This window comes from Vombatus ursinus, unplaced genomic scaffold, assembly GCF_900497805.2.
Source record: "Vombatus ursinus unplaced genomic scaffold, bare-nosed wombat genome assembly UNPS02010193.1, whole genome shotgun sequence".
Lineage (NCBI taxonomy): Eukaryota > Metazoa > Chordata > Mammalia > Diprotodontia > Vombatidae > Vombatus > Vombatus ursinus.
The window spans coordinates 1,953,872-1,968,977 of NW_020949971.1; the positions used below are offsets into that span (position 1 = coordinate 1,953,872).

Here is a 15,106-nt window from a genome sequence, read left to right on the forward strand (position 1 = left end):
CCATAGTTAAGGAAAAAAAAAAACCAAACCCAGCAGTCTTTGAGGAGTTCCCAGCTGCCCCACACAGGTTATGGTCAATTCCCCAGGACTATAGGACCACTGCCAATTTACGTTGAGACCCTTGGCAGTGGATAGAGCACTGGCCCTGAAGTTGAGGACCTGAGTTCAAATCCAGCCTCAGACCAAACACTTGACACTTACCAGCTCTGTGACCCTGGGCAAGTCACTTAACCCCACCTGCCTTTAAAAAATGGAAAAAAAAAAAAAGAGACCCTTGAATTTGTATTATGAGGGCCCTCAGTGTCCGACCAGAGGCCCTTTTGCTTCCCTGAGGAACCTGCCACCACTCTGAAAGGGACTCCCAAGGCATTCTGGGAAGCACCTCGGGACCAGAATCCAGCGTGTGACCCCCAGACGTAGCAACAGCATCATCCTCCCCCTCGTCATCACAAAAGCTAGAATCTTTATGGAGCCCAGCATGAAGAGCAGAGAAGGCTATCTATCTGATTTTAGACTAAACCAAGGCAAAAGTCTTAGTTCTGAAACATGCGATATCGCTTAAAGAGAAGGATCACCACCAGGCTGATGCTGAAATGGAAGGCAGGCTCTCACTTCCTTTTTGACTTGGCTGATTAGTTTATATCAATGCACTGTCTCACAGCGGGGGAGTTTTTGCTGAGAAAGAAGTGATGAGTGCCATGAGGAACAGGCACACAAGGAAATCTCATTTAGATCCCGAGAGCACCTGCAACACACTGCAAGAGTTTTTAAATACTTACTGCATGGGACTGTTTAGTGACTTCATGATTTTACTGCTCTGAATTGATCGCCATGGTCAGATATCATGCTCAGGTTGGAGGGCAGGGTAGAGAGACAAGACTGAAGGTGCCACTTCCTGCCACAGACTAGCATTGCATGCCATAGTGTTGCTCGTCAGACGGAGGCTCAGTGGCCTCAACACAGCCTTTGGTTTTTCCCAACTGGCTGAACTCTCCTAGCCATCTGGACCCCTCGGTGAATCCATCAGGTTGTCTCTGCACTGCCCTCCTCCTTTTCTTTCCGAGGTCCTCATCTCCTTCTCCCCTTGCTGTCATGCTTTGCCATACCCACCTTTGGATGGCTCCCACCATTCCACATCGTCCACTCTACTCCCAGGCTACTCAGGGAACTGGAAGGAGGCACAAAGCCACGCTGGTTAGGCCTGCTCCCCATTTATTGCACATTCTCCATGGGGCCTCCCCTAGAGCATTCCTCCCTAATTGGTTCATTATCCCCAATACAAAAAGTGACTCTTCTCTTGTCCTCCTTCAAACCTCCCATGGCTCTCCCCGTCCTACAATGTCAGGTATGTTTATCCATGTCACTGTATCGTGATTACTGTGAGGGCTGGCACGCTCTTCAATACTGGGCGGTCACAGACTCATGGGCTCCTACCCTCCTGTGCCCCATCAATGAGAGGTACCCAGCCTGTGTGGGAAGACTGCAGGTAGGGGGAGGCAGCCGTGGTGGGAGAGCATTCCTGCCATCTAAACAGACTTGTGACCCTGTAAACTCTGCTGATTTGGAGCCAGGTAAAGTAAGGGCAGTGTCTCTGACACATAGCAGGCTGTGGGCTGTTGGAAAATCTTGGCCTTTGGGATCGCTGTCCCAGCTCCTTCAGGCAGTCTTCATGTCATACAATTTCCAGGCTTCTTATCTTCCTGCGCAGTGCACTGAGGACATACCCACCTTGTCACTTGGATGCCCAGAACTGAGCACAGTGCCCTGGTGGGCCCCGGCCAGGGCAGGTCAGAGCAGGACCCTGATCACACCCTGATTCTAGACACCACATCCCTATTAACACAATCTAGAAACTTTGAGGGAAAGGACAGAACCCCTCCCACTTCAGCGCTATAAAGGTGCTCTCCTTACACTGACACAGATAGCAGCTCCCTTCACCCTGTAGCAGAAGTTCTCAGGCATTTCTGTGGCTAAAAGAATCCACCAGCCTGTCACTTATCCAGCGATGACCCTCTCTGAGGGGTCCATCTAGGCTGGTTCCTCAGGCATCTGCAATCATCCCCCAGCCTTGGACCTTGCTGCCTGACCTCAGGCTTCAAGTGCCCCAAGTGGCCTCTGGACTGGGGTGAAGCATCAGAGCGGGGCTTGGGGGGGGGTGGCGCTTCTCAGAGTAAGCAAACAAACAGCAACAACAAATGCCCCACAGATCTGGTGAAATCTTCCCAGTTACACTCCAACATAAAGGACACGTCGTCACTGTCATCGTCTATGCGTATATGTATGTGTGCATGCATATCAGTGTATTTTACATACATGTGCATGTGTGTGTTCTGACCTGTATCCCACCAATCAGCACCTGGTGTATGTGTCTGCAGTGTAAGGGAGCCCTGAGGGGTCTCTGTGACCTGCCCAGCCTGTCGGAGTCAGAAGCCCTGCAGACTGACCGAGGCCAGCTCTCTCTTGGTGGGGCTCCTCCCCGGGTCTGCAGCAGGAGAGATGGCTGGGGGACTTTGGCCAAGCATTCGATCTTCCACCCCCTGGAAGGTGCAGCATTTCTTCCTTCAGAGGCTGTGACTCCCAGAATGGGTTCTCTGAAGATCAGCAGGGATCCCTCACCTTGGGGAGATCCCTTTGAGAATCACCCCAGTGAGGTACATATGTCACCAGCATGTGACACCTTGCTCTCCAGGCCTTCTTCACATCACACCCGACCAGCAATGATGTTTCTTGTCATAGTCACATAAAAAAAAAGAGGGGCTGACTCTTTTTGACAAAGTCAGCAAGGACTTTTAATCAAAAGAACACTATTGACCATTGAAAGTGCTGCAGGTTAATGGGCAGCCCCCCAACCGAAGGCTGAGTTAGTGTGGTTTTCTTCTCTTTGGAAGTTGGTTAGAAGAGCTTCCAAGAGTGGGAGCTGTCATTCTTGGGGATCCCACTTTAGATTTCTATTGTGCCTCTTGCAATTTCTACAGGTACTTAAAACAGGAGAACTCATCTCCAGAAGCTACTGGGATACGCTGAGACGGAACACGAGCCAGGCCCTCTTTTCAGATCTTGCCGAGGTATCAGAATGACTGTTTGTCATTTTATTAGTTTAGTCTTCATTTCATTTCAGAATCAGTGGAGCTTTAAAAACTCATTGTGTATAAACCAGTGGTTCTCAAAGTGTGGTCCAGAGTCCCTGAGACCCTTTCACAGGGCTCTATGGGGTCAAAGCTATGTTTATAACAATACTAAGGGGGCAGTTAGGTGGCACAGTAGCTAGAGCTCTGGCCTTGGAGTCAGAAGGACCTGAGTTCAAATCTGGCCTCAGACACTTGACACTTACTAGCTGTGTGACCCTGGGCAAGTCACTTAACCCTGATTGCCTCATCAAAAAAAAAAAAATAGACTTTAAAAAAAAGTTAAAAAAAACAATACTAAGACTTTTCATTGAATGTGATGATTTTCAGTAGATAGAACACACACATAAAAGTTTTGGGGTCTTCAGTCATTTTTAAGGTTGTATAGGGATCCTGAGACTAAAAGGTTTGAGAACCACTCATTAGCCATTTCTGTTTCACTTGGCAGGAATTAAGATGACAAAATGCTGCAGGTCGTCTTTCCTGAAGGCGGAAAGAGTCGATGAGTTCATTGTTTCATGACTTTCTTTAGCTTAGGCAATAGGAAACATCGCTCTACTAATGACCTTGTGATCCTTTTTGGATACTTGTAAAATGTCTTGGTTTTGGTTTTGACTTTGATCTGTGTCTTTTTAAAACTTGCATTTGACTCCATCATACCGATCACTGACATTCTTTTTAGTTTGTCATTGTGAATCAAAGATAAACAACTTCCCTGACTGAAATCCACACAAACTCTTCCTTTAGGGAATAAGGTTGTCTCTGCAGAAGAGAGGTTTGGACTTATTTCTGAAAGGCTTAGCTCCTCAAACCAAGAGCATTTTTCAGACTCTAAAAACTTGGGTATCAGACAGCGATGCTCTGCAACCGGTAAGGTGAAAGAAACCCTCTGCCCCAAAGAAGGTTGTCTCAGTGGCATTAGCGAGCACGTGCTGGGCAGCTGTCCCTGTCTCTTGGCAGAGCAGGTAATGGAGTGACCCTCAGAGGGCCATTGGGTGTCTCCTTTTGTCTCTAAGGATGCCCTCTCTTTGGTCTTCTTAGCCTCACCAGGGCAGCTTGGGCCAGTGGTCACTGCCTCCAGGGAGCACGTCCTGCATGGCTCCCTCTCTCCACATCTTTCTTTCCCTGTGCTGGGCAGTGGAAGCTTCAGGATCCGCTCCTACCTTTTCTGTACCCTTGAGGCGACAATATGTGTACTGCCATCCATCATTGCCCGTCAATATGGAGCTCACCACCTTAGCCTCAGCACTTAGAGTTAGACAAGTGGGGGGCTAAGGGGAGGCACCTTTTCATTTGAAGACAGATAGGAGGTTCTTTCATTGTACTGGGTTGAAGTACTATTTGTAGCAACATTATGCTATGCATTTGGGGGGACCCAGTGAATTATGGGGACAATGACAGCAGACATTAACACAGCGGTTTCTAGTTTGTTTTCAGTTACTGATTTTTCATTGTATCTACACCATAGCCCTTACTGGCAGGTAATGCAGCTATCATGATGCCCATTTTACAGATGAGGGAAGTGGAAAGAGGGCTAGAATAGGGGTGGGAGTTGTGGCGGTGGAATCCTAGCTCAGCCATCTGTGTTTGGATGAGATCTCGGGCAGATCACTGAATTTCTTCATCTCCTGGTATGGGAGGAGTGGAGAAGAGGACTCTGGAGCACCTTCTGGATCCTATATCATGCAGTCAATTTAAAGGGAACTAAAAGATATTCAAGAAAAAAAATGAGTCCAACCAGTCTGGAGAATGATTTGGCACTAGGCCCAAGGGACTATAAAACTATTCGTGCCCTTTGACCCAGCAACACTGCTGTGAGGTCTGTATCTTAAAGAGATAAAAAAAGGAAAGGACCTATCTACACAAAAATGCTGATAGCTCTCTTTGTGTGATGGCAAAAAAATTGGAAATGGAGGGGATGCCCATCAACTGGGGAATGACTGAACAAGCTGTGGTGTATGAATGCTATAGGAAATGATGAGGGGCACAGTTTCAGAGAAACCTGGGAAGACCGATATGAACTAGTGCCAATGCAGTGAACAGAACCAGGTGACCAAGGTACAGCAATGTAGTAATGACCAACTATGAAAGCCTTAGTCATTGGGATCAATACAATGACCCACACTAGCTTCTGAGGACTCATGATGTAAAATGCTGCCCATCTCCATATAAAGCACTGATCACCCCAGAATGCCGATGGAAGTTTGGTGGGTTTGGTTTGGTTTCCTTTAGTTTTCTTGGGGGTTTTTTTCAGGACATAGATAATGTGGAAATGTGTTCTGCCTGACTTCATATAGATAATGAGTATAATATTTCTTCCCTTCTCAATGAGTGGGGGAAGGATGATGGGAGGGAGAGAATTTGGAATTGAAAATAAAAATTAAATTAAAAAAAGAAAATGAATAGCATTTACTCTGGGCTGAAGGATAAAAGGCAAATCCCGATCATTTCCCCTGCTGTGGGAGCCAGACTAACTACATTTTAGGGCACCTTGAAGTGCCCTCCTCCCTCAAATATAACTGTTGAAATTTCCCTAGCAGAGATTCATGCTACGGGTTGACGATCTACTCTTAAAAATGCAAGGAGCCATGGAAGAGCTAACATAGACTATTAATCCTTCACACCACAGTATGAATGAGGAGCTCTGTGTAGTTGGTTGTTCTTGGGGGCATTAGAGCTTTGCCCAGGCCGGGCTGGCGAGGAGAGGGATGGGATTGTTAGAAAGCCCAGGGTCCCAAGGTGGCCACAAGAAAGCAGAAAAGGAAGTGGGAGGGTCCTGACAGCAAACTTCACCCTTCGGAGAGTGGTAGAATCTAAGCATTTTGAGCAAAAGTCTGGAGAAGATAATGCTTTAGCTTAATGAAGAAGTATGCCTCCCTATGGCATGTTCTCACGTACAGCATAGCAGAGTAGATGAGACCTGGGTTCCAGTCCTTGCTCTGACCCCCACTGGCTGGCGATCACTCTGTGCTCCAGGTGCTATGGGGCATTGAGTTTCCCCTTCCTAGGAGTTCCCTGCCCCAGTGAAATCCAAAATCTAATCCCTATTCCTGGGCTGTCCCTTATTCTTTTCATTGCTGGAACGGTGCACTGCCAGGGGAAAAATTCCTGTTTCTTCACACTAAGAGGCTATGCATCTGTCCCTTTGAAGGTAAAAAGCCTTAGGAACAGTCAGCGCCCTGTCCAGATCTGTGCCGGCTCCAAATCCAGTCCCTGGTCCTAGCCATCTCCTCCTGGCCTTACTACCAAAGGGCCAGGAACAAGCGTGCTCCCCACCTGGACGGTCTCCCGGAGCCAGCTCTGGCCGCTCGTCCTCAGCAAGGGTGCTGCTGCCACTCCCCAGCCAAGGGCCTCACCCCCTCCCTGCGGCAATAGTGACCCTTGCTACGCTTCGCTATTCAGCTCTTCTCGGCAGTTTTCCAGAAATCACTTCGGAAGCTTCGATATAGAAGAGTCTAATATCAAAAAAGCCCTTTGTGAAGTGGGCCTGGCACCCCCTTCCTGCCCGATTTGCCGTACGGATGTACCCCGGTAGGCCGACTCTCCACTAGGACCCTGGCTCCAAACGCCGGCGGCCAGCTGGTCGGGGCTGCAGAAAGCAAATCTGTGGGCCAAGGTTGGTGGACTTGATGGAGAAGTGAAGCTGCTGGGGGCTGGCGGGAGAAAACTTGCATTCCAAAGTCAAATCCCATCGAGTATTAGAGTATCAGAATCCCTGAAATATGCCGTTTAGCTGCCTTGTTAGAGTCCTGGGCCCTTTAGTTACTGCCAAACTAGTGTGGCCCAGTGAATTGTTCACATGACAGCATTTAAGGGTCTCCATTTGTTCAAAGCAAAGTCTTGAAAACATGCTCATTATCATGTTTTTATTCATTACAAATCACAAATCAATTAAGATTTTCCAGGTAATTTTTTTTTTATATTATTGACAAATTTGAGTAGTAATCTGCCCTAGTCTCTAGGCCCAAAGCTAGATGCAACCCTAAGGATTTGGAGAGCCCCAGCAGAGCCCTGTTTCAATAAGCTCATTATTTTTTTTTTTTTTTTGCCTAGATTTAGCTGTCCCACAGGTAAAGCATGTCCTCTTCAGCATAGCTACATACTGCAATTTCCCAAAGCCCCGTATTTAACTTGTGACAGAAAGGGGCCTCGCCAACTGTTTTCCAACATTACTTTATCATGGGCTTTGCAGGCCTCCACTTTACAGAGCCGTACTGAAAGGCCAGGTCCTATTCAAAGGTCCAGTTCTCATTGTCAGAGTCGGGGGAATTTCTCCACTGGATGTTTGTTAGACAAATTTCATCGATTAAGCCAGTTTCTCTGAATGGATAAAAACCTGTAAAAGCACCGCTTCTGTTCAAAGGCCTCTTGTCACTTTCATTCATGTACTAGAATTTGATTCAAAAATACAGAGAGCATACATACACCTTTGTAGGATGCAACCTGCCTGTATTTTATTTTTGCAATTATTTTAAGGAAATTAGATCAAAGTAAAGTGAGATAATCCCCTTCTGTGAAAATAGCATCTGGGGTTCTTTTGTGGCTTTGGTGGCTTTTTGTTATGAAAACACCTGAATTCATTTTCTTTTAACAACAAGCAGGGGAATGAAAGAGCTCAAGCCCCTGGTTTTGTCTCACCCTTTCTAAGGTTCAAGTTATATAATGCTGGGAGGGACAGAGACTTGGGGCTGGTTTTCAGTGACTCCGAACTGTGCTCTGTTTCACAGAATGAAAAAATGTTTTCACCATTTCCATTTACTCATTTTTTTTCCCAATGTCAGACTGGAGCTCATGGCCCTGCAGATCTGGATTAGCTGGATAAATGCAACCTAAATCTAATAAGATTTTGATGATGAAAGCCTGTAAGGAAAGATCTGATCTGCTCAGGAGCCATGAGAAAAACTGGTTCAATGAGGTCATTGTTGAAAAGTTGTCTAAAACAAAGCCCTCTCCATTTCAGTATATTATGTCCTGAAATGGAGGACTCAGCCACGCTAGGTGAAAACATGATTCAGCCTTCGCTGCTGCTGAGTTCACTGAGTTTCCACGCTCTTGTAATCTCTGATTTTAAGGAAACGCAACCGTTTTTCAGGCCTAGGTCGCTCTTCATTGCTACTACAATTAAGAAAGTATAAATAAGAGTGTGCCACATAAGAAGTCAATGTTATTATTATCAGAGTTACGATTAAGCCAAAGCACTATCTTGTCCTTGTTCTTGGTCAACAGCCTTTTGCTAATTTAATAAAATGCTTGGCTCAGAAATGTGAAGTGGGTGAAGTTTGCCTTCAGGATCCTCCTGCTTCCTTTCCTGTTCCCAAGTGCCCACCTTCAGTGCTGCAGGCTGCCAAATCCCTTTGAATGATTACCCACCCCACCCCCTGCCTGGTCAAAGCTCCAGTTCTCCTGAAGAACAATTGACCTCACTGAGTTGTTGATTTACTCTGTGATCTTAGGTAGTGCAGTGCATAGAGCTCCTGGATTGGAGTCTAAGACTGGAGTTCAAATGTGGCCTTAGGTACTTCCTAGCTGTGTGACCCTGGGCAACTCACTTCATCCTGTTTGCCTCAGTTTCCTCATCTGTTAAATGACAAACTGCTCCAGTATCTTTGCCAGTCACAGAGTCGGGCACAACTGAAACAACTAAACAATGACAACAACAAAAATTAATAGTTAACATACCACGTTAACTCCCCGCGGCTCATTGCCTTTTTGAGAGTACGTTGTTAAAGCAAAGTGTGAATCTCTGCTTATGAAATCAGATATTTGTAAGGGAGAAGGCACCCATCCCTGGCAGGCATGCTGACTGGATGATATTATTGGAATTGTGGGAATTTTCCTAAATCCAGAGAAAATCTATTCTTTTTCATTCTTTAATTTCTCTTAAATCTCTTCAGAATAATGAATTTCACTAGAATAACTGTAACGTAGTTATTCCACCCTCATCTGATATAGTCCTGTTAAGTTCTCCCATTTGTCATTGATTTTTTAAATTGTGTTTGGGGTGGGGGGTTGCATGTATCCATTCAGATCTACCATATGTTATCTGAATATCACTCGAAGGTTATCTTATAGGCCATACATTTGTTTGGCCTGGGCAGAACATAGACATAGACATATGATCATAGACAAAAAGATAAAGTGGCCTTCAAACCTGGGCAAGGCCCTTCTGATTCTACAGGGATGCTGGGGACAGGGGTAAAGTAAGGTGAGACAGTGACCAGATCCTCTGCAAACATTTTCTTGACTAATAGCATTTGCAAGGGACTACCTTAGTCCATTATCCAAGAAGTTGGAAGAAACTGGAAAAAAACTTGGACAAAGTAAACCACTACTGGTTTAGTAAACCACTAAATCCCTACTGAAAGTCTTGTTATAAATGAAGCCATAAAACAAAGAAGATGCAGCTAGATGGAAGTCTGATGGATGGAAGGCTCTCAGAAGGGTAAAGCAAGGAGTCAGCTAAATAGGTTTCATTTGGAGAACCCAAAGACAACAGGAATGTGTCCTTTTAAAATATATTTGATTCTTTCCAATTACATGTAAAAATAATTTTTAACATTCATTTAAAAAGGTTTTTTTGAGTTGCAAATTTTTCTGCTTCCCTTCTCTCCCACCTTCCTAAAATGGCAAACATTTGATACAGGTTACATGTGTGCAATCATGTAAAACATATTTCCATATCAGTCATGTTGTGAAAGAAGAAATAGACCAAAAGGAAGAAACTGCACACATACACACACAAATAAAGAAAGTGAAAATAGGATGCTTCGATCTGCATTTGGACTCCATCAGTTCTTTCTGTGGACGTGGACAGCATTTTCCATCATGAGTCCTTTGCTGAGAAGAGCTAAGTCATTCACAGTTGATGGTCACACAATGTTACTGTTACTATGTTCTCTGCTTCTGCTCACTTCACTCAGCATCAGTTCATAGAAGTCTCTCCAGGTTTTTCCAAAATCCGCTTGCTCATCATTTCTTAAAGCACGGTAGTATTCCATTACATTCGTATACCACAACAAGAAGAAATATTTCATGAGCGATTTGACCTGACCTTGTTGTACTCACCCCCATGAAGATAATTACACGTTATTCATCCCAAATCCTTTTCAGATGGTGAGCAAACTTCTCCAAACTACACAAGACACTCCAACCTGAGTCTTTATTTGTGACCACTATGTCCTAGGTGACAGAGGAAGACATTGACCATATGGATTGTATTTCCCAGTGTGGCCAGTGGTATAGATTAGCTTTACTTCACTGGACTTCTTTGTCACATGGAGCACCCCTTCTACTGCAGGTGGGAGTCACTAAGAAGGGCCATCAATGTAATGGAAGGCCAGGCAAGAATAATGAAGAGCTTTGGGTTTTGTTTTAAAGAAAACATGGGTTAGAACCAAGAAATAATGAGACCAAAGACTCCCAGGTTACCCAGGAGCATCATGTCTGTGTGTCTGATGACTTCCTCAGAGAAGAGAATTGAACTAATCAATGAATGAAGCCTTTATGAAGCACATACTTTGTGCCAAGCAACATGTTAGAAAACCATCTCTGCTTTTAAAATTGGAAGATAGCAGGTGAGATTGGCATTGAACAAGATCTGACTGCAAGGAAGGAAGGAGGGAAGGAAGTTATCTAAAGAGACTGATGTGTGTATACTGAAAACACATCAACCAGTTTAGGTTTTAAAAATGATATTTACAAAAGATGGACGATATTAGGCAGATAGAACCCAACTGGAGTCGGGGCAGGCAGGGCAAGTCCTCTATGAGTACAAAAGTGTTGAGGGCCTCTTGAAGAAGAATGCTAAATACTAACACTCAAAATGAGCCAAGGACAATGAAAACTAAAGACAGCTGAGGGGGGGAAGTTTATTTTAATGACTTTGGGGGAGAAAGGATAATTAAAGAAATAGTAGAACTACTGTTCAGGGTGGATGAAGTGATGACTGCAGATAAGAAAAGGTGGAGCTGATCAATTCTTAGTATAACCAAGATCAGTAAGTACATAATAAGGAAATTACCTATTTGCCCTGATGCAGTCAAGTTCTCTGGCTCCAAAGAACAACAGCCACGGGTACCGAAAGAACTTGGAGTCGGGATGGCTGAATCGCTGCTGGGAAAAGACAATATCATGTTGCCCTGGTTTTGGCTTTCGAGAGAAAAGAGTCAAGGGTGCAAGTTACAGGCTATTGAGCTTGACTCAGAATTCTGGCAAAATTAAAGGAATGGAAAAAGTACAAGCTGTGATGGAGGAAAACACAAAATTAACTATAACCGTGAATTGTATAAACTCATCTGTAAAATAGAGAAGGGGAGCTTAGAAAGCAAAATCGATCTGTCACCTGTAAGAAATCATGGACTTAGATAAGGCAGCAGGAAAAATGGTCATGGTTAAAAGAGAGAAACAGGGAAGGTTTATTCTGCTTACAGGTTTTTATTGCTGTTGTTCAGTCCTTTCAGGCGTGTCCTACTCTTCGTGACCCCATTTGGGTTTTTCTTGGCAAAGATATAGAAGTGGCTTGCCATTTCCTTCTCCAGCTTGTTTTACAACTGAGGAAACTGAGGCAAACAGAGTGAAGTAACTTGCTCAGGGTCACTCAGCTAGTTAAATCTGAGGCCAGGTTTGAACTCAGGAAAATGAGTCTTCCTCACTCCAGGCCTGGCACTCTAACCACTGTGCCACCTAGCTGCCCCTGCACATGCTTTTTGGATTGGACTGTACAGGTATGACAAATGAAGAATGTGTTCAACCCGGACATGAGTAGGAGAAGGCACTGAGGCTAGATCAATCGGAGAAATCTGTGTTAAGTGACCATAAGCTGCTCACTGACCCTGGAGCCCGTCTTGGATACCAATATTCTCCCAGGATAACTCTTAGGCTTTGAGGCAGAAGAAACCACAATCTCAGATCTTAGAATCATCAGTGCAGACCTGGAGGGGACCTCAAGAGTTCATCGAGTCCAGGCCCCTCACATTATAGTCCAGGAAACTGAGGCCCAGGGAGATAAGGTGTCTTGCCATAGATTATGCAGGTGGTAGTCATCAGAGGTGGGATTTGACCCCAGGTCTTCTGATTCAGAACCAGAGATCTTTCTGCTTGCCTACACTGACTGCTAGGAAGAGGAACCTGATAGGGGAAAGATGTACGTTTGAGATAAGCAAGCCCAGCTGTTTTCCATAGAATTGGAATTAACTAGAGAACCAGTCAGTATTTCCATGCTTTTTAACAGCCCAAGAGACCATAGGAGGTGGCATAATCGTTTCTGCTTTATGAGCTTGCTAGTTCATACCTGAAGTCATGCCATAGGACATTGACCAAATGAAAAAAAGGAGTCTGCCAGATTTGTTTTCTTCTCATGCTAGTAAGACTCATAGTGACAAAGGACTATACTCAGATATTTACATTTCTGAAATCTCATTTGACTGAATTCATCGTCTCCATTGAACTGGTGCAGGATCAGTCTTCCAAAAATGCATTGCCCTTCTGTAAAATAGACTATACAAACTTACTTTGAAATTGCTTGTCTAAAAAAGGCACAAGACAGTGTGAGCATCATTGAGTTTTTCCATTTAACATCTTACAACCACGAAAAGTTTGTGTCAGAATGCCAAGGCAGAGTTCAGCTTTGTACTAGCACAACTCGAGTGAGTTGTCCTAATCTGAGGATGGCGCTTTGGAGAGTCTTTTATGGACTGAAGAGTTCTCAGTAGCATCTCATTGTTGGGGAATTTGGCTCTTCAGAAAGCCCCTGAACTGGGGAAACTGAAGTCTGCTTGAAGAGAAAGCGCTCAACCAAATCGTGGAGACAACTGTCAACTGCTTTACTTAATGTGTTGAGCATAGACGCAACCCAAATGCACATTTGGGAAATGATCACTTAAAAAATTAGAGTCATTAAATACTGCACCAAAGACCTTGATTTTTTTTTAAAGTAGACCTATGATTTCATTGAATGCAGGGTGCTACTTGCTTTGTAATTTATAATCTTAGAGAACTTCCTGGGGCCCCAGGAGATTGAAGTGACCAGGGCCATACTGTATGTGTCAGAGGCGGGATCAGATGGAGGCCTTCCTGACTCTGAGGCCAGCTGTCTCATCTTCCTCTCTCTTCTGTCTCTGTCTCTGTCCCGTGTTCTTTTTTTTATTACTATACATCCCAGATAATGTCCTTTTTCAGTAACAATCATCCAATTTTTACTACACTATTCTTCATGGTTCATATGGTCCTAATTAAAGTATAGCTATTTTTAATGCTTTATATGGCCCTTATTAAAATTATCCAAGGAATACAGAAGAATCTCTTTCTATGTTTTGTTGATTTTTGTTTACTAGAACTAACTTTTTTATTGTACTATTTGAAGCGTGCTGATGACATCACAAATTTAGTGTCAGATACTACGCTGCTTGTACACTTTTTTGGAAAGAAAGGAAAAGCTGAGCTCAACTTTGAAGACTTTTACAGGTAAGATTTAATTTACACTTGGAATGATAAATGTAGATCTTAAGGGCTTAATTAGTGCTTAAAGGGACCTTAATGGTTTGGTAGCACCTTTTCCTCATTTTACAGGTAAGGAAAATGGCAACAGAAGCAGCCCCAAGTCTGAGTCCACGGTTCCATATAACACATTTGGAAAATAAACTAGACTATTAACAAAGGGGGGCAGGATCATGAAAGTGCTCAAAAAGTTTTTGTCTTAAAGGCATCAGCAAGGCTAGTGCTTTCCTTTTGTCATTAGCAGACATCTTACTGCCTGGGATTTTTATTTAAATCTGTACAGCTGAGAACCACAGATGGTGACCACTGGCATAAGACCTCGGCCTTTTTGATATTTGAATAAAAACAGTCCTAATGTTGCACAATGATATTGAGTCATTTCTTTTTGCCATCACCTTTATAATATCCTGTCAAGGAATGGAAAGAAATTCATACCTAAGGTACAGCATGCTCTAAATTGCCAAAGCTTCTGCGTCTCTGGGGACTGCCTCACGTCTGCTAATAAGGCCTTGATGGTGTCATCATTTTGATTTGGAGGCCTGTGAAACAGCACTCCCCAAAGACCTAAATGGATCCCTGATCTCACCAGATCACACATCACAGTCCATTGTGCCTGCCCAACCTAGGCCTGTATGTATACAACCAGAGAGCCACTGATTTCCTGGATGTTTTGCTTACCTTCTCCTGGGCACCAGTGGAGCCCCGCAGACACCCACCCATCATCCCTCACTTCACCTTCTGGATGACATCATTACTGCCCTTCTTCTGCACCCTCATTGCTCACATCCACCACACACCTCTCCAGTGCCCATTGTAGACCCACCTTTAATTCTTTGGATGCAGTTATACTCTGTGTCTTGCTGCCATATAGCAACTCTGCGATGATGCTATCGTTGAAAAGATGAACCTTCACTTTGATGGGTAACAGAGTCAGTCAAGGAGCTTTGCCTGCTCTTCTCCAGTTCACCTGCAGGCCCACCCCATTTTCCAAGAGCACTGTCTATGCTAGTGGGCCCTGGAGGGTCTATCCAACCTGCATGCTGAAATCTAACATCTCCTTGGTACACCCTGTGCAGATGGTCAGTTCTGCTCCTTTGAGTGATTACAGAACCCTCCCCTCCAGGACACCTTCCTAAACAGGAGCACACCGTCCTCAGAGAAACCCTCTTCGACCTGGACGCTGCACTGGCCATTCTCCATCACGTGGCAAACCACGTTGCCCAGCATCCCTTCCCTGTTCAATGCCTTGTTTGATGGGTATTGCCAGAGGACCACCGAACAGGACTGTTTCTGTAGCTCTGTCGTCCAAGGAATCTGGAGTGATTTGGATGTATGCGCGAGAGACCCTTTGTTGTAAAATGGCCTCTAAGGTATATTTTGTTCTGCTTCATCAGATGTTTGTTCATAACCAACAAAGAGTAAGACCAAGGGGGTTTTGCATCTTCAGCATTTTTTGGTTAATTGTGAAGTGACAAAGATGTCGTCCA

The 15,106-nt window shown here is 44.5% G+C and overlaps 1 protein-coding gene across 8 annotated transcripts in view; it reads left to right on the forward strand.

Moving 5' to 3' along the window:
- MICU3 (mitochondrial calcium uptake family member 3) overlaps positions 1-15,106 on the forward strand; it is an 84,089-nt gene that overhangs the window by 52,619 nt on the left and 16,364 nt on the right. For 5 of the 8 annotated variants that reach the window (XM_027853655.1, XM_027853658.1, XM_027853656.1 and 2 more), the window contains 2 exons: positions 2,976-3,065; positions 13,486-13,586. In XM_027853655.1, the coding sequence (XP_027709456.1) occupies positions 2,976-3,065; positions 13,486-13,586 (191 nt within the window). Of the gene's footprint in view, positions 1-649; positions 2,652-2,975; positions 3,066-13,485; positions 13,587-15,106 lie in introns of those variants that run through there. The other 3 variants (XM_027853654.1, XM_027853653.1, XM_027853659.1) reach the window with 3 other exon arrangements.